This window comes from Fringilla coelebs (assembly GCF_963513975.1).
Source record: "Fringilla coelebs genome assembly, chromosome: 2".
Lineage (NCBI taxonomy): Eukaryota > Metazoa > Chordata > Aves > Passeriformes > Fringillidae > Fringilla > Fringilla coelebs.
In genome coordinates, this window is record NC_140029.1 from 62,079,601 (window position 1) to 62,099,315 (window position 19,715).

A 19,715-nucleotide genomic window follows, 5' to 3' on the forward strand; every position below is an offset into this window, starting at 1 on the left:
CAGAGGGATATTTGAGAGACAATACCAAAAACTTTACTGAAATCCAAGAAGATTACATCAACTGGCTTTCCCTGACCGAGCAGGTAGGTTACCTTGTTGCAATAGGAAATCAGGTTTGGAAAGCAGGTTTCCACACAAAGTCTTGCTGGCTGTGACCAATGACTGCGCTTCTCTTCCGGTGTTTTTCAAAATGCACCCGTCAGTCCTTCTGAAAGCAGGCAGCATCTCCAAAATGCAGTTAGTCTCATAAGTATAGACACCTGAAGCTGGTCATAAATAATTTGAGTTTTGGTGGTTTTTTGTTGTTGTTTTTGTTTGGTTTATTTTTAACTTTAATCAACAAAAAAGAGAGCTTTAACTGACGGGACTAAGTTTTTGTGTCCAAAAGGAATTAAAGGAAATTTCCTTTACATTAAAGGAAACCTACGTTAAAGATGGAAAAGAGCTAGAGTTTGATCCAAATCCACACTAGAGGCTACTATAAGAAAGGGATTTGGAAAAAAGAAGGCAAACAGACTCACAGCTATTTAACAAATTTCAGAAGTGTACTGAGGGACCAAGGTGGTAGTGGAAATACCCATTCATAATAAGGAAAAAGATACACCGACAGTTTTCCTCAGTTTAATATCATTTGATGTTATAAACTGCTAAACCCAGACATCTTCACATTATTACACTTGATGCACCATAAAACAGGTTTATGTTACAGTGTAAGGTTCAATATTACAAAAATTGCAGAGACCTCCACACGGAAGTCCTAATTTTTCACTCCTATTCACATCTAAAACCAATACCCTTAACTGTGTACAAATGGAATATTTCCTTTCATCTTCTAGAACCACTTTACAACCACCAGTTCTAAACAGCAACACCAACACTGGTAGTGAGAAATCAACTCAAAATCAAGGAAGTGCCACTGCAGCCATTTCCTCAAGTCACACACACTTCCTGCTGGAGAGTTGGCTGTGGAATTTTGCTGTCCTCTGTCTTTTCCTGCCCGGGAACCTGGCACACAGTCTTTCGTTTGAATAACCGTAGACTCAACCGTAACAAGTCGCTGTCCATTGCTGCAGAATTTGTGTAAGTTTGTTTTGTTGCACCCTGTTGAAATTGGAAATGGAATTTAAAAAAAGGAAGAACTGAAAACAATGTCTTTTAACATGCAAGCTGAGAAATTAACCTCAAGTACTCTCAGTAATTACAGGTTTAATCATACTAATAGTACCACTAGAAAAGACTTGGAGAATTAATGATTTTTCTACTAGCATACAAAATCATAAAACCCACTGCAGAAGTTTTAATTTCAACTTGGATTCTTACAATTCTTATAAAAGCACATGGAATCTTAAGCCAGAAAGTCATTCAACAGTTACCTTTGAAATAATATTTAACCTAATTATTTTTATTATGTATTCTCTAAATATAGAAAATATATCTCCAGAATTTAAACACCAAAATGATAAGAAACAGGCATTAGCTCTAGTCTCAAATTTAAATAAATCTCTCATTTTACATAAAAAAGAAATACCTTGCAACCTCTCTAAATAAAAGTCAGTTTATTATTTAAAGGACCAGATCTCCTGCAGAACAACAAACACAAAAATTATCTCCCAGAGAAAAGCTCTGCTTAGGGGCATCTGTGCTCCCACACTTTGACCCAGCACTGTCAGCAGACCACTTGCCTTTTCATTCTTCATGAGCTGCTTGCGAATTGCAGAGTCCCTGCGGAAGCACAGTGCTTTGCAGCAAGGACCCAGATTGCTGAGAAGCCCTGCTCTCTCCTCTTTTCGTCGAAGTGCAGCCATGTTCAGTGCTCCCAGTTCATGCTCAAAAAGGTTTTCTGCATCTAGAAAGAATTGAGATTTGCAGATTAATATATACATGGTATTTTGAACAGCACCATACAGTCATATGAATTTTTTTAATGTTTTACTATTTGCATTTCTGTCTTCTAAACAATATCAAAGTTTGGAGAAAAAAAAAAAGAGTATTTCAGTTTATAAAATAACATGAATAAGTCCTGCACCATTGAAAGGGAAGGATGGATACCCGTGTATTTAGTTTCAGCACTGGAAAGCAATATTGAGATAGCAATCACTGGGAAGCCTAAAAATCAAGTGACAGCTTTGGACAGAAGACGGGGTATGATTTATGGTCAGACATGTGACGGACAAAAGATATTTGCTTACCACTTGCATTAATCATAAAGTAGCCCAAGTTTCACTTCTTTGCAAGACATCAGGTAACTGTGCTAGTGTCAACACTGTTTTTGTATGGCTATGCAGAAGTGAAATACAACTATCTAGAATAATTTTTTCATTTGTGGTAGACGAACCTGGAGAACAAGTCAGCAGCTGCCAGTGGACTACCCCTTCCTACAGGCTCACTAAAGCATTTAACAGAACTCAAGGTGACAGGACCAGTCCTTCAACACATTTACCAGAAGAAACAATGTGCAGAAAGAACACTTTTAGAAAAGATGGATCCTGAGGTGAATCTTGCTCTGCAACAGGTCTGTTTCTATGAAATGCAAAGACAAAAAGAGCACACAGGGCGGGACCAGAGCTCATTGATTTATAGCCATTTTACAGTAGATAGGATGATTATCATGTAAGAGACAAAAAGCTGGAAAGGTATGTGGCTGAGTCCAATTCAGCTGCCTCTATATAGTAAAGCTGGGTGTTCAGCAGAGACTGCTTCAGCAGTTTTGCAGTATGAACACAGAAGAGGACAAAGATGCATTGTTTTAAACCACTCAGAACATGGATGAAACTCAGTAGTTTTTAAACAAGGTGAAAAGAAACAAGAAAGTTACATGAAATGAAGGGCAGGTTAAAGAGAACTGCACTGAAGTCATAGGCAACCTCAATGGACAATCAAAAAATGGAAATAAGTGACGAGACACAAAAAGGCCACTTCAAGGGCAACATGGACAGCTTGCAGAGTCTTCTCAGATGCCAGATGCTTGCTGAGCATATCTGGCAAGTAAGCATGTCCATATCCTTAGAGGAACAATTGCTTATAATAGAGGGCAAGTCAGCTAAAATTCTCAATACCATCACATCACATCCTACAGATTTTTGGTTCCAAAGAAAAAATAATTTAAAAAGCATACCCTGAAATAAAGTGTCATTTCCCTACTTTCTGCATTTAATAGTATTGCCAGAAATATTTCAATTTGTTGCTCAACAAGACCAAAGATGGGAACACCAACCTTAAGAATAAGATAGGCAGAAAAATTATACAACCATGAAGTCCAGAGTGAAAATGCTACATTTTCACTGTTACACAAACTGAGCACACCTAGCTCAGATTCATTTAGTTTTCAGGGCACTGTATTTGTGCCTTTCTTTAGACTATATGTGCTGTGGCTGTGTAATCTCTATACAGAGAACATTCACCTGGCAGATTGCAGAGGAAGTGCATACACTTGAAAGCCTACTGGCAGCGTAGGAACTCTGATGTGTAAGAGACTGCACACACACACCAAAGGGAAATCAAGAGAGGCACTTCAATTCCCCCATCCTCAGATTCTGCTGAACCGAAGTATACTTAAGACAGTCCAAAGGCAGTGCTGGAGAGCCTCCTATCATTGCTAAGGACTTTATTTCTAGGGAAGCATGCAAAGATTGCTGAGATTAGTTCAGGTATCATTTTAAACAGCCAGGTGGAGTGATCCTGCACTGCAATTGCTGTTGCAAGGAATCTCTCGTGAGAACTGTTGAAACAAAATTAAAGCTTACAGGGAGAGAGACACAATTCATACCTTGACTTTACCAGTTTGCATGCTCAGGAAGACTCAGTATTTTATTTAACTCAAAAAAAAAAAAGTAGGAGCAGGTGTAACAGCTCACAATTCATACAGTTAAATAATTTAAATGGGTCAAGCAAACAGTGACATTGATGGAGATTAGCACAGCTAAAAGTTTTGGATTTCCCCCCCCCCCCACTTATCTGAGACTGTGAGGCTCTCAGAACAAGACAACTGCATAAAAATAATGTAAAGTGAAAGGCGTTGTTCCAAATTAAGAACTGGAATTTACCAAGTAAAAAAACATGAGCTCCACAAATACTATTATTTATAAGCCACAATTTTCTAACATTTAGATCCTGCAATAATTTGCATAGAAAGCAAATGTTTCATAGTCCCAAAAGAACCATTCTGCCATGCAAGTTGTGGCAAGCAGCTCAACTGGTTCCTGAGATGTGAAAGAGAAAAATTAGTAATCCTTCTCATGGAAAAGCCCAGCTAACACTCAGAACTGTAATAAACAGCACTAGTACAATTGATGCCTATGCCATTTGTCATGCATGTCTTATGACATACACTTTGTTCCAATTCCAAACCTGTAAATTATTTTATTTCCCACTTTTAGTAGAGGTATAATGTGCATATTTAACTTAGTGCCTTCATTCTGATCCAAAACCCCTATCAATGAATTCTAGAAAGGATCCTTATTATGAAAATAATAAATCTTATTTCTTTCTTGAAATACTACTACTATGTAATAATACAGTTCACTGGAAAAGATATTTAGCTCTCTAAGAAACTGCTAGTACACTTTAGGCTAGGAAAGCATGAATGGTCTCACAAAAAGAATACTCCACCAAGATAAAAGCAGTTTTGTTTTGTTTATTAGTCTAGACCTCCTCACCACTGCTGGAATCAAAGCACTAATCTGACTAATATGCTGCTGTATCACATTTCTGAAATTTTCACACAATACTAATTATACACTTTCTATGGTCTTTGAAACCTAAAATAATGAACTAATGCACATTTCATAAGGACTCTTTCACTACACAAAAAAACCAGTTTAATCCCTGCAGAAGTTACCTTTAGGTTTTTCTAACACTCTCTGGCACGTCTCTTTTATTTTGGTGAAGAGCTCTGGTCCTGCCAATCGCTTGGAAATGCCAACTCTCAACATAACAGCACCTGGAGTGAATTTTAGGAGAGCAGCCCCAGGCTCACGTGGTTCTTTTGGCTGCTTTGGCATAAGACTGGACCAGTCTACATCTATAACATCCACTGGATCTGCAAAAACATTGACAGAGAATGAGTTATCACATCACCAACCCTTACTACAGCTGATTAATTTCACATGCTGTGCACATGGCTGTCTCCTGAAAGCAATATATATTAGATGAACATTGCTCTGCAGACCTCTTGGACTTTTCATGTAAGAATGTTAAAACTCACTTGGATATGTGGAAAATGGCAGAAATACAAAAAGAAATAAAAATAAAAAGCTATATGAATTAAAAAAACCCAACCCATGCCTAATATTCTGCTTTCTTTTTATTGCAATCCCTTTGTGAAAGGTTGCTCAGATCCTGCTTAGCCAGCAGGTTTGGAGATATTACTTATGTGTTAAGAAAAGTCACAGTACAACTAAACATGCTAAGATGGATTCAAATTAAATGCTCAGAAAGCTAGTTCACAGAGCCCAGATTACCCAGCTGAATTTAGGACAATTAGGCAATTCCATTCTTCCCAATGCACTTGGAAAGCATTCAAGCACAGGAAAAATCTGCTCACAGACTGTACTCCTAATTCAGAAATACTGTCAACATCACAACAGCATTATATGCACACGGATCTAATCTTTATACTCAAATAATCACAAAAGGGGATTGATATACTTTTACCAGGCATCTTCTCATCCTCCTGTTGATCCTCACGCTTTTCAGCATCACCTGCCAGAATTTCATCCAGTTCATCATCACTGATAGGCTCGTATTCTCCAGCACCAGACCCCAGGGACTGCACATCATTAGTCTTTGTTTCATCCTCTCCTCCTACAGAGACAGATACATACTGTAGCTTTAAAGCAATCATTTTTGTTTTCAAAATATGCTGTACACTGCCTGAAAACAAAAAGGCTTAGTAAACTAAACTGTTAGCTTTTAGGAACAAGTATATTCAACATAAAAACTGGTATTAACCCAGAGAAACAGTGAAGTTTTACCTCCTATACACATTGTGGCAGTTTGAATTTTACATACACTGGTCAATTTTTTGGTGTACTATTAGTCAAACTGCTCAGAGAAGGCCATTTTCACAACATACATGTTGATTATCTGATATCTGACATGTAGTTAATAGCTTAGCACATTAATCTAAAATCAGGATTCAGTTCAAAGGTCCTAAAATAAGTAACAAAACTCCAAAATACAAAAGGTAACATGTATCCTGAATGAAACAATTATGTACAGAATTTTAGACTCTTTGTAGCAGACACAAGAAGAGTTTTTAGAAAACCATGCCAAACTTCTTGTAGTTGTTATCCTCCTTTCCATCCACATACTATCTGCACACACAAATACCTGTGCTGTATATGGAAACATATTCCTTAGGACCTGTAAACACAAGACACTCAAACACTGAATTTTGCAGTTCACAAAAGGGACATCCTCGCACCTCCAAGACTGAAAGATCTGACTCAAGCACTTAAAAATTCCATTGCTCCAAACTCAGGCTTTATTACGGTTCTCCACCATGGGTACTAACAATGAGTTCTGCCACACAAACTGGACAGAATTTACAGGGATCCTCCTCTGTGGATGACTATTCTCATACCTTCCAGCTCCCTTAGCCAGAGTGAAACTGCTTCCATTTGAAGTTCCCCACCTGTTCTTTGGGGGGTTTTTTTGGCTTGCCTTTGTGGGGAAGAAAAAGTAGTCACCTCAACTAACCTAAAAATCAGCAAGGAAAAAGCAAGTAAAAGACAAACCAGTAGAGCATAAACAAACTACTCAGACCATCTGGCAATGCTTTGGAGGAAGCATATAGCATCTCAGAAGTCATTAAGCCCACTCCTAAAGCAAACACATTAGGTTCAAAACAATAAGATAATTTAGTAATATCCTGACATATTTTGTTAAGACAATATACAACAGTAATTTGCCCAAGTAAATACCACATACCTTCCTAACATCAGCCCATCTAACAAATTTTCTAACAAGTTTTTCCTTTTTAGAAAGGAGAATAATGTGATCCACACTAGATTTCATTTTGTGTCTTATAACTTCAAATATTCACTGCCTGTAAGATCCATCTGCTGCATCCACACTGATGTACCAGATACACTAGTTCACCAGCACTACATGCCTGGACCCATTAAAAATTTACTATATTAAGAAATTTAAAATAATACAATTAATGGTTCTCAATATGTAATTTTTAAGAATTATTTTATATTTTGAATTTCAAGTAAAAGTTTGATAATTTCTAGACTATCTTTCACCACTTATGTGGAAGTGTACTTTTATATTAATTCTGCATTAAAAACTCAACACACTCATCAGCTGAATGGAGCAATGCAAAGAGGAGTTACAAAATAATGAAGATAATGAAGTATACTAAACCTTAGAAAATCATAACCATGCTATACACAATATGTTTTAATAAAATGGAATGCCATCTAATACTTTACAAAATATATTTTTCTAAAAAAAGTAAGAAATCCTAAATATACCATAATATCCTACAGATTATAACCTGCACAGAATTTAGAACACAACCTTTGAAAACACACAAAAGAATACACATCAAAATTGAAAGGCTAGACCTGAGAACACATTTAACATGCACAGCCTATATGGTTACAGGTGCCCTCTTGGAAACAGGCCATGTACCCCAAGAATGGCCTTTCATTGCCTCTTTTCTCAAGTTACATGGTACTCTCAGATTTATCACACCATGCTTTTCCTCTAGTTTAAAAATAGTTAATTTTGCCTATTGTAGCAAAATCAGGCTTTTCCAGGCTCATTTCAAATACTGTCTTTGTCAAGTGCTTCCACTCCACGGATAATCTCCTTAAATGAAACTTTCCCAACAGGATCTCTCAACTCTAAAGACCACTTTGTGAGTAATCAGGTACAAGACCTAAGCACTAAATATTCCTCACCATGCTCTTGAGACATCATTTGATTTCACTGCCCAAATTAACAATGAACAGAACAGATAATTCTTACTAAGAATGGCAAACACAATGAGCATAACCATAACATATGCCAGTTACTCTGGATTTAGACTCTTTCTTTTATGTTGTTCATGTAAAAGCACTTCCTAGCTCCCTATTCTTGCAAAGCTCAAGCTTCTAATCTACGTGACAAACTGTTAGATATTTGTCAGTGTTCACCCCTTTCTAAGCCCACTTACCCCAGTATCATTAGGGCCAGGAAAATGAAGCTGCATTTTCAGCTGATATTACTGAGATCACCTCAGATAAGGTTAGATCTGGAAAGACCTATAAGATTACCTCAGGAAAGCTATTTTTTGACTACTGTGCCAAACCATACATATGTTTCCCCTACTAATCAGACAAACAGTTCCATAATAATTGGGCTCTGGCAGAAAAAAACCCCAAGAAATAGTTCCAAGTCCACATTCTTTGTTTTTTCACTCATTACCTGTCACTCCCAAAATAAGAAATAAATCTTAAAATGATATAACAAGGCAATTAAATTTTGGTGTTATCTTTTAGTAAACTGCGTATTCAGAAACACTGCAGTTTGGTGAAATTATCTCAGATGACTTATGCTTCTTTGCCTCAAGACTTCTCTAGAAAGTGAGAAACAGCACTAACATGATTAACAGTAAGAAAGGTGCTCATCAGATTTCTCTCATTGTCAGCTTCCACAGCAGAGAAGCTGAAGCCAATAAGCTTTTCAGTAGAAAATTATTCTATTTAGCACTATGCTAAAAGAGAAAGAATAAAACACTTGTTAGTCCAGGTTCTTTCCCAGAACAGCTCACCTTCTAGACTCTCTACCTTTTCGGCCTCATTTCCATCTTCAAAGCCTTGTAAAGGTCCTAAATCTTTGTCCGTTTTTTCCTTCTCTGAAGCCGCTGAGTCCCTGCAAACACCATCAAACTCCTTTTCGTGATCTCTGTCCAGTTTTGTTTCACTGTGCTTTGTTGATTCCTTTTGAGAGGAGATGTCAAGAGTTCTCTCTCTCTCCCTTTCAGCAGGATCAGGCAGCTGTCGGTCTCTGTCCCTCTCCAGCTCCCGTCTTTTCTCCCTATCCCTCTCTCGCTCCCTGAGTCTCTCTCGCTCCCGGCTCCTTGGCCAGTCCTTGTCCACATCTCGGTCCCAGTCCCTCTGTCTCCCCTCTCTCCTGTCTCTCTCTCGTTCTCGATCATGTTCATGTCGATCTCGCTCCTGAAGCCTTTCCCTGCTATCAAAGGACCCGGATCTGGAATGAACCTGACGATCTGACTCAGGGGAACTTCTTCTTGAGCTGTGGCTTCTTGAATCTTGACGATCTGCATAAAAAATTATATATATATATATATATAAGCATGACTATGACACATAAATGTAATACCATTTTACTAGATCAAAGCATTTTAAAGATTCAGCAATGAAAATATGATTCTCAAAAGCATAATCTTTAAATTATTAATGCTTTCACATTGCTTAAGAACATTTAACCTTACTTAAAAACACGAGGTAACTTTTGCCACTTCCAAAAAAGAATTTTAGTGGCTACTTTCTACTATGAGAGAAACCAACTGAAGGTATACAATCTTAACTCAGGAATTTAGGCATGGGGGGGAAAAAACCAGAAAAAAGAATCAACTCAAAATTCAAAATTTTTGTAACATGTCTTCTAAAATCTAGGACTGCCGTAGTTAACAAATGACGAATTCAGAAAAATAATTTCAGGCACGTAACCATGAGGAGAAAGAGAGCCAAAATGGTTTCAGAAGAAGATATTTTTGTATTGATACTCTTTCAGTTTAAAAATATTTTATCTATGGTTTTTTTTCACGGCAACTACATACATAAAAAAAGTGACTATTTTGATTTGCAATGAAGATAATTTCCATGTTCATTAAAACTATGCCTAACAGGAACCATAAAAAATTTACCTCATTTTGCATAATTTCAGGAATTTCCATACCAAAATTAACACTAATAACGAATTTAAGAACATTATTTAGATGATAAAAACTACACCAATGTTCTGTTAGCACAAGCATTTTCTCTATGAGGTTTTTCTGTCCTACAATTTAATTTATTTCCCAGACAGCATGCACCAAATCCAACTGAATGTTTTGGTGTAAACAAAATGGTAATGCTGCCCACTGAGAAACAGTTTCCAAATATATTAACACTAGCAGAAATCTTAATTCATTCTAGTTTTACAATGAAATGCACACCTATCACACTAATTAGAGCCATGAAGAACAATTTGGGACTTGTTCACAGCATGATAGGTCAGTCTCACTAAAATATATCTTGTTACCTGAAGATGTGCTGCGACTGGGTTCCCCTCGTTTCAGCTGATCAATTCGGGACTTCCTTTCAGTGATTTCTAGGCTTTTCTTCTCCCTCTCCCTGTCCCTATCCCTATCCCTGTCCCTAGAGCTACTGTGGAGGATCCTCTTCCGTGCAGTCTGATCATCTCCACTGCGATGCGCTGACTCATTGGAGGGGGATCTGAGCCTGCTGGAGGCATGGCTCCGATTGCTACCGAGGCTGCTGCTGCGCTTCTGGTCCACAGGCTTACGGTGTGGTCCATCCTCTATAGTAACATGAGGGGCTTCCACCTTTTCTACCCTTGTCCTGTGACTTTTTCTATGGGAATCCTCAGTGGTTCTTTCCGGAACAACAATGTCACCACGTTCAGGAACATCTTCATCTGACCAGTCACTAAATGTTGTATCTTCTCTTTTTGTGGGGGCTTCTGCCACTGCTTTCTCAGGTGGTGCTTCAACCAATTCTTCTTTAGTCACAGGAGGGGTTCTTGGGCCTTTTTTCTTTTTATGATGTGGAACAATTTCTTCATCAGAAACTTCAGAATCACCCTTGGATCTCTTCCTCTTTTTCTCCACATTTTTCCTTTTTTGACCTTTCTTAGGGGAAAAGACCTGGCTTTCCTCAGTTGCTGGTTCATTAGTGTACCTTTCCACCCCACTGTCATCATCTTTCTTCTTCTTTGTGGCCTTTTTCTGTATCTTAGATTTCTTCTTGCTGTCATCATGCATTCTATCAGAAGCATCTCTTTCTTCAGAAGGACGGTGTCCAAGATTTTCCTGAACCCTGGACCGGGAACCTTCTGAAGCATCTGGCTGCTCTCTTTGCTTATCTGCTGAAGAAACCCTCTCTTTAAACTCTGGTTCTTCATAGCGCCGGGAACTTTCCTTTCTGTCCGATTTTCGCTCTTCTTCTTTCCAGCGGCTCTGCCGCTCCTCCGTGACGTGAGAGGGGCTCAGTGACCGGGATTCCTGTGGCCGCACAACCTGGCTCAGGAGTCTGTGCTTTTCATCTGCAAAATGAGAAAAAGAACGTTCTTTTCTAAATGACAGGGAAATGAGAAAAAGAATATCCTGTTCTAAGAAGAACATTTTTTCATAGCCTTTATTGTGTGGGAAGAACATGTGAGCATTTGCTGTCTTCTGCATCCCAAAAAAAATGTCCATTAAAACACATAACTCATTACTTCAGTCAGATTTCTCAGGTTTTTCTACTGATGCAGCAGCAAAAGACAATTTCCAATTTCGTAAACATGCACCTTACACAGAAGATATGGAAGTCACTATCACCTGGCAGACATAACACATAGTAACAAAATGAAGATAAGTTACAAATAAAGATGAAGAAAAATTGTAGTGCTCAGAAAAATAAGGAGAACAGTTACAAAACCTTCCCCATGCTTTTTCTGTTTAAAATTGCAAGTTATTTTCTACAGAGGATAACCTGTGTCCAGCTGCAGAGAGCCCACTCCCACTTACTTTTATCATCTCCACTGTTGTAGGCATCACTATCAGGAGAATGATCACGGCGGCGTTTGGGTGATTGACGGGGACTTGGACTGCTTTCATTTCTGTGACGCTTCCTGCAAAAGGAACATGGACCATCAAATTTCTTTACGATGCTTTGAGTTTATCATCAATACAATTCCCTGAAGTCTAAGCACCTCATACAGAAGACATTTAAAGATGTCATGAAGTTCTGTAGTTTTCTAACTTGCCATTCCAAGGAATGGAACTTAAAGGAAGCACAACACAACACTGGGGATATTTTTCACGCCTTCCCTGGTGTTGTGTTCAACGTGTTCAACTGTGTTCAACACCTTCTGGTGTTGGAAATTTGGTAGTGCAAAGGGTAATGCATGTTCCAAAGAAATTTAATTAACAAAGTCACAAACCCTGACCTAGATGGCTGCTATCTGAATTTCAGACTTCATAGCGTACCACAGTTTTCTACTACGTTTCCATTACTGATTGTATTATTAAAGGCAAGACAATGCAAGCATACCTAAAAGGGAAAATTACATTGTCAGTCTCAACTCTTAGTTCATGACCAGTTCCATGATTCAGCACTAACAAAACACTGGAATAACTTCACTAGCATAGTACCAACTTGGGGGCTACCAGCATGTACCACAGAGATGCAGGGGAGACAGCCCCAGACCAACCCTATGCATAATCAGGTTGTCTTCTTCCTTAAGATACTCCCCTGTCTACTACCTTACCAAACTGGGCAGTAAAAGACTGACTTTTTTTTTCTTTGACTGAAGTAGCATTTAGATCCACTCACTTGGATTTTCTTTCCTCGTGGACATCTCTTGAGCCTCTTTCTTCTCGAATATCTTCTCTCTTATCCCTGCGGTCTTCCCTTCCTTTTTCTTTGTCATCCCAGTCTCTCTGGCGGTCTCTTTCTTTGTCTCTGTCTCGACCTCTCTCCCTTTCGCGCTCCCGCTCTCGATCTCTCTCTCGTTCTCGCTCCCTTTCTCGTTCCTCCCGCTCTCGCTCCCGCTCCTTCTCCCTCTCCCTCTCTCGTTCCCTTTCCCTGTCGTGGTCTCTGTCTCGGTCCCGCTCACGGTCCCTGTCTTTGTCCCGCTCTCTGTCCCTCTCCCGTTCCCGAGCACGATCTCGTTCCAACTCTCTTTCTTTCTCCCTCTCTCTTTCCCGGTCTCTTTCTCTTTCTCTCTCTCGGTCCCTCTCTCTTTCCCGCTCTCTCTCCCGGGCCCTTTCATCTCTCCTGTCATCAGACCGATCCACCCTTCGTTCCTCTCTCCTCTCATCCCGCTCGAGATCATCACTCCGTCCTTGGTGCCGTACCGGTGAGCTTGCTCTCTGATCTGCGAACAGAAGCAGGTTTGGTTACCAAGTGCTAAATGGATATATACAGCTTCTACTGCACTAATAAAAAAAGAGCCTTTGTCTTGACAATCTAGATCTTGTTTGCATTAAATGAAAAGCAACTCCCTGCAGAAACTTGAATATTCCCTTTGGGGAGGAAGGAAGACAAAAAAACAGAACTAATTTTGAAAGAATTTTTCAATATTTAAAAAGTGGGCTTTGCTTACTTAACTGAAAGTTGCCAAAAAAAATCTTTACTTTTCTACCAGGTTCTTCTGAATGGCTTCAAAAGACAAATGTATGCCTCACAATGCAGCTCTTACTATAGCATTACCCAATGATTCCAAATCTGATATAAGATCTTAAAAAAGCTGGGAATGGCATGCATAAGAAATGTTAAGACTTCTGTACAAAGATTTTACTTCCTAAATCTATTAGGAGTCAAGTACTTTACAAAGACTCATACTATTTACAACACAGAGTAAAAGTTTCTGCAAAATTAGAAATACTGGCTTGTCTCATCACAGATGAGATCCCTGCACAGAAACGCACAACCAAATCTACAAGACAGGGAGATGCAAAGATGAGATAGGGGAAGCAGAGCTGGCAGAAGTTTTCATTTGTGTTCATTGCAGAGTCTTACAGTTTAGAATCTGAGTTTGCTGTTGTTCAGACAGTGGATTACAGTCAGAGGGAAAACTAAACATGTAGAAAATGACTGATCCAGAAGGACAGTGAAATCTGATTTGTCCAATTGTATTTACTTTCCACAGACTTATCTACGTATTCTTCATTATATTTTGGATATTTTTGAGTATTTCTATAAGTTTCTACTACTTCATAGCAATATCTATGCCCATGTTAGTAGTATTTGAGCCACAACAAATCAATAAAACTATTTTCCTACAACACATATATAAAAACACTACACAAAAGAGGGAAAAAATGGCATGAACAGAGATTGGTATTTCTCAGTCCATTACTCAGAGGCTGAGTGCACTTCGCTGTAAATTGAGACAATGTCCACTAGGCGTGAGCAGGCACAGTTTGGGCAGAACTAAATCAATAAAACGTGCATTTCCATCAGTTTAATCAATTTTCATCCCTGAGTGAATTAACAATGATTTAGTGCTCCCCTGTTACCACGTAAAATTAAAAGCAAAGCTGAGTGACATTTCTGCCTTTTAAAAAAGGTAAACCATCAATCCACTCAATCGGTTCTGTGAACAGGTTTCACATTCTTTTGATGGGGCCTACAGCACTGTAATATGATTTACTCTGCATACCAAGTATTAGATTTGATAAAGAAGTTCTGTAACTCCTATTTGTTATGTCAGTTTTGGTGACAAAACATCCACATGAAAGTCTTATGTGAATCAAACACTGCAAGTGTATTACACAATTAAATGCAGATAGTCAGCACTTCTTATGTGACTTCATTTTTTGAAGTACTGTTCCAGTGGTTGTTTGGAACACTCGCATATTTGCCTTAGTTGAATAAAGACAGCTGAAATTTGCAAGCTTGCATTTTAAAATCATACTCCTTGCATATCACACAATCAGGTCATATCTCAATTTTTGTCAGAATGACAGATACTAAAACTGCAGTCTAATTAGGGAAGCTGTCTTGAATTGTAACTCTGAGGACTAATCATTACAAAAAGTGATCTAAGTTTTTAAAGAAGAAGACAATGAATTTTGAATTTATGCTGTATATTTTCCCCCCCCAAAGGGAAACACAATCAATTCAAAGCAACTTCCCCCCTACAAATTTATTTTGTTGTCATTGCATGCTTTTATTTCCAAAGTTTTTTCTGTTGGCTTGGTATTTTGTTTTGGTTTTTTTGGGGGTGGATGTTTGTTGTTTTTCTTAATAAATTAAGAATTTGCTAGGATGTGAAGGGCACAGAATTATATTGTATATATCTGTAGGATTTATTTGGGCTGGGGAGGTGAAAAAGATGAAAGCCAGATTGCAAAAGTCAACCCCCAGGACACGTTCAGTCTTCAGGATTTTTCAGCAGACATGAAAAAGGAAGCCTGGAGTTTATGTCAGTTGAAATCCTGCCTTGAAGATGAGAGAGAATCTGAAGCAGAGCTTTTCACAAGAACAAGCAACAACAGATCTGTTTCAATAGGCTAAAAAAGTATCTTTTGAAGTCGCATACAAAATAGCTCTTTGAAAAACTGAAATTACACAGCAGCTAGAATGTATCTGTCACCTGTAAATCAAAACTCAAGACAGAAAATAACGCACTGTAATTTTATGTTTAGTCTTCACAGCTCCTTTTTCAATTTTCATGCTGTTTTCATTTCCCTGACTCTTCCTGTTCTCTTAATTGGTGAGCAATACAAATATATTCCAGAGTGTAAGCGGGTACGAAGCTCCTTTAAACCAACAGAGTGCACTTTCTGGTACAGAAGTCTGACATCTTGCATACTATGTCAAAATAAGTCTTGCATGCTGTTTTCCTGATCACTGGTATCTGTATCAATACTTAGTTACTAATTATTGACAACAGCAAAGCACTCATCACTATTAAACTCCCCAGACAATAAATATTTGAATTAAGCATAAATTGAGACTGTCACTTACTTTGGTAGTAAGTAGTCCATAACTGCCAGTCTAGTTTAGGCCTTCCCCAAAACACACTCAAGCAATTTACAGAACAAAAGCATAATGTTTCTATATAGGCAAACAGAATCAGTAACAAAACGCAATCATGACTCTAAGCTTGACATGCTTACGTACCATGAAGTGGAGGAGGAGGCAAAAACATTTTACAATGAAGTTGTACAATGAAATCCCTTGAAGTTTAGTTTGTTTAAAAACTACTCGGATGAATAAACACAGAAGATGCCAAAACTTAGCCATAGGGTGGGAGAAAAGGGGACAGAATTCGTGCATACTATACCAATGAATGATCTTTCAACAGAAGTTATATCAAGAATAGGAGTAGTATCAGTGTGTGGTGTCAGATGAGCTATTTATGAGTCAGTGTGGGGGCAGAACAATGTAGAAAAAGGAGGGAAACACACACATTCATACTTGCACATTTGACTACAGATGTATGAGTAAAACCAGGCATTAAAATACCTCTTTCTCTGTTGTCACGCCTATCTCGTTCACCATGTCTTCTTTCAAAGGAGGAGTCCCTTGCTTGATCCCGACTGTCATAGCGATCCCGATCAGCGTAGCTGCTCCTCGATTCCCAGCTGTCGTGGTAGTTTCCACTACTGCTGTGACCATCAGCCTGGGATCCTCTAGTCCCCCGACTTCCTAATGGAGATGGAGCAACACAAAACATGAGCTTCCACAGGTGAGGAAATCCACTGATATTTTATACCAACTGATGTATTAACATCTAATAAATTTGAATTAGCTGTTCATGGGCTGAAGATTGTAACATCAAACTCTACTTAACCAATAATTCAAATTTCATTTAACTGCTTAAAAGTTATTATCTGCAAACTGCAAAATCAAGACTTTATGAATCCTCATACCCTGTCATAGTATGAGGTCTCCTGACTAGAAGTATCAGTCCAAAAGCCAGTTCACAATTGTTCTGAATAGGCTGTTAGCTAATAGTGCAGCAAGAATAGGCAGAGAAAGCAGAGATCATTCTCCCTGTAAAAACTACATAATTTCCCTAATGAAAATGTTACAACAAGCCTGAAAAAGCAAAATAAATTATAGATTATTAAAATTTGTTGTTTTTTATAATTATTATTATTAATGCATCAGACTTCAGAAACCATTTTAAAGAATAAAGCGACACTTTTTTGGAAATCAGATGAGGCAGGGTGGTGAGGCAGGGAGAGGTGAGTCTGCATGAGAAATGGTTTCCAGGCATCACACGCTATGCAGTTGTTTTTGAAAGAGCATAAGAAACCTGCTGCCCAGTGCTTTGAGATGCACTACCCCCTATGAATTTTCCACTACACATCAGCCTCTTGTGTTTGTAGCCAATAGGAAAACCAAGGGTTGCAGAAACATTAAATAGAGTGATGTAAGAGTTAGGCTTTGTTTTTAAATGGGATGGCAGAATACCAATGTTACGCCACTTTAATGAATGGAGAAGACAGAAGTGCTATAAATTCCAATAACAGTTCTAATTTAATGACAACAGAATTGAACACAGCTTTAAAAGCATGAACTATTTGGCAGTACTTGCATATCAAATATCAAACAAGGCAGTATGAATGCAAATGCTCAATCTTCAAGGATAGGGACACATGAATTTTTTAAATTACACAATACCTTTGTCAGATAATTCTGGACCTCTGCCTCGACTTCTGCCAATTCTATCACTTCTGCTCTCATTTCTGGAGTCACTTCTGGAGTCATTCCTTGTTTCAGCACGAGAGCTCTCCTCTCTGCCATGGGATCTTCCATAGCTGCGCAAGTCATCCTGATACTGGTCATCCTTTTTATGGGCATCTCGACTCTCTCTGTCTCTGTAGTCATGGGAGTCGCGCGTGGAGCGTGAGTCTCTCTGGTCACGACTGTCCTTGGTGTCCCTGCTATAATCCCGCGTGTCTCTGGAATCTCGAGTATCTCTGGATTCCCGCGGCTCCCGCCGATCTCTGGTGTCTCTTGTGTCCCTCCGATCTCTTCCATCACGAGACTCTCTGTCATCCCTATGGTCCCTGGAGGTACTCTGCTCTTGGTCATAGTCACGATCATCTCTTGTTTCTCTTTCTTTTTCTCTTTTCCCTCTTGTTTCTGTAAAACAAGAGGGAAAAGAGAAAGAATGTTATATACCTGGAATGTTATATACCTGGTTAAATCTGAGCAAGCATATTTAGCACACAAATAACACTAAAATCAAAATACCTTTACCAAATCAAAATTAATACATAAATAGGACAAGATCATGCTGGGTTATCCATCTATACATTTAGTAAGTTTTAACAATCTTATTCTGAATATGAATCTCTACAGATATTTACCCATTCAAAAAACAGTAAGAAAATAAAAATAAATGTCAAACATACTAAAGAGCAAGAGCACTTCAAAAATTTTAAGGTAGGATCATTACTCCTCTATTGTAAATCAAAGATGACTCTGACGTTGGTGAGGGACAGAGAATGATGCAATTGACTCCATCATCAGAAGGCTAATGAATTACTTTATGATACAGTACTATGGACATTGTATCTAAACAGAATCTGCCATGCACTCACTCTTGCTCACAACTGCACAGAACCGCACTCATCTCTGATTCTCTCATGACTGTCCCGTGACAGTCCCACACACACACACTGCTTGGCCCTGATAGGTCAAGGGAACAAAACATCCTCACTTTGGGTAAACAATCTCCATATTGCATTCTACTTTAGCACAACACAGACACAGCAAGAGAGACAAAAACTGTGTTTTCCTTCTTCTCTGTTTGTCTCACAGTTTCTCTCTGTTCAGAGGGCATGCGAATACCACACTCCTCCGATCAGGGATTCTTCTTATTTTCTATACACACACACAGAGACACTTCCAAAACATTTGTGCTATATTTAGACTACTTGTAAGGCCCCAGTGCCCTGCTGAAATCTGTTAGTTTGAGTTTGGGGGTCTGTTTTGTTTTGGGCTTTTTCTACAACACATTTATAATATTACTGCAATAAGAAGATAAGTTTAAGCCAGTCTAAAATACAGCTGACATACATACTCTTTGTAATCTGTCTCTCGAGGCAAACAGCATATGTGCTCATCACATTTTACTCAAATAGAGGAAATGACTTTTTCTTTGCAGACATCTCACAATGTCAATTACAAAGACAACAGAAAGCAATCAGTGGGGACTGGATTTGGGCACCTCACAGAAAAGAGTAATAGTTACTTAAGTGTAGCCTGCCGTGAAAATCACTTTCCTACTGACACCACTACTGCATTACACAAGAAACACCTACACAGATACCTACAAGCACCTTTACAATCAGTTGAGCCTACATAAGCAGTTCTGCCTGGAGTATGTTATTACACAGTACGTGCAAACAGCACCACCAGCACAGGCAGAGTAAAATACAGCCAGTATTTTCTTCAACCCCTAGCCACTGGGATAGGTGCACACAATGCCACCACTTGAAAATCAAGTTTCAAAATGCAATTTGCAAACAAATAAAAACGATTCTGAAGTGCTATCTTCATTCATACCGTCCCGCCTTTCGTGGCGCCTGTCGTGAGACTGTGAAGTCCGATCACGATCGTGTCTTCCCTTGTCTCTAGCAGGAGATCGGTGTCTTGAAGGACTTCGCTTCCTCTGAGGTGGAGAGGAAGAGTGTGGGGGATAGGGGGAAGATGACCGCCTTGCAGGCGGGGAAGCTGTCCTTTGATAGGATGGAGAAGGAGTCCTTTTGCGGTGTGGGGAAGGAGAATGTCTTTGAACAGAGGAGCCTGACTGTGAGGACGAGGAGTGATGTCTGGAGGATATGGGAGAATGATGCTGACCTGATGGAGAAGCAGACCTGCAAGGAAGAGTTAAAACAGGCATGTGTAATAATTTAACTTGAAAGGTTCTTGACATACCATACAAAAAAGCGGTAATTTTTGTATTCTCCATCCTCTGCTGAAAATACATGCTGTTTCTATAAAACATCAAACTTGGCTTCCCTC

General features: G+C 38.8%; 1 protein-coding gene across 1 annotated transcript in view; it reads right to left on the reverse strand.

Annotated features, from left to right (window-relative positions):
- Positions 1–378: 378 nt before the first annotated feature.
- ZC3H13 (zinc finger CCCH-type containing 13) overlaps positions 379–19,715 on the reverse strand; it is a gene marked incomplete at its 5' end in the record, with an annotated part of 46,271 nt that continues 26,934 nt past the window's right edge. Inside the window, 11 exons of the mRNA XM_084201007.1 lie at positions 379–1,101; positions 1,683–1,846; positions 4,838–5,038; positions 5,647–5,802; positions 8,765–9,274; positions 10,261–11,283; positions 11,750–11,853; positions 12,558–13,101; positions 16,200–16,382; positions 17,364–17,828; positions 19,257–19,567. Of these exons, the coding sequence (XP_084057133.1) occupies positions 931–1,101; positions 1,683–1,846; positions 4,838–5,038; positions 5,647–5,802; positions 8,765–9,274; positions 10,261–11,283; positions 11,750–11,853; positions 12,558–13,101; positions 16,200–16,382; positions 17,364–17,828; positions 19,257–19,567 (3,832 nt within the window). The 3' untranslated portion in view covers positions 379–930. The remainder of the gene's footprint in view (positions 1,102–1,682; positions 1,847–4,837; positions 5,039–5,646; positions 5,803–8,764; positions 9,275–10,260; positions 11,284–11,749; positions 11,854–12,557; positions 13,102–16,199; positions 16,383–17,363; positions 17,829–19,256; positions 19,568–19,715) is intronic.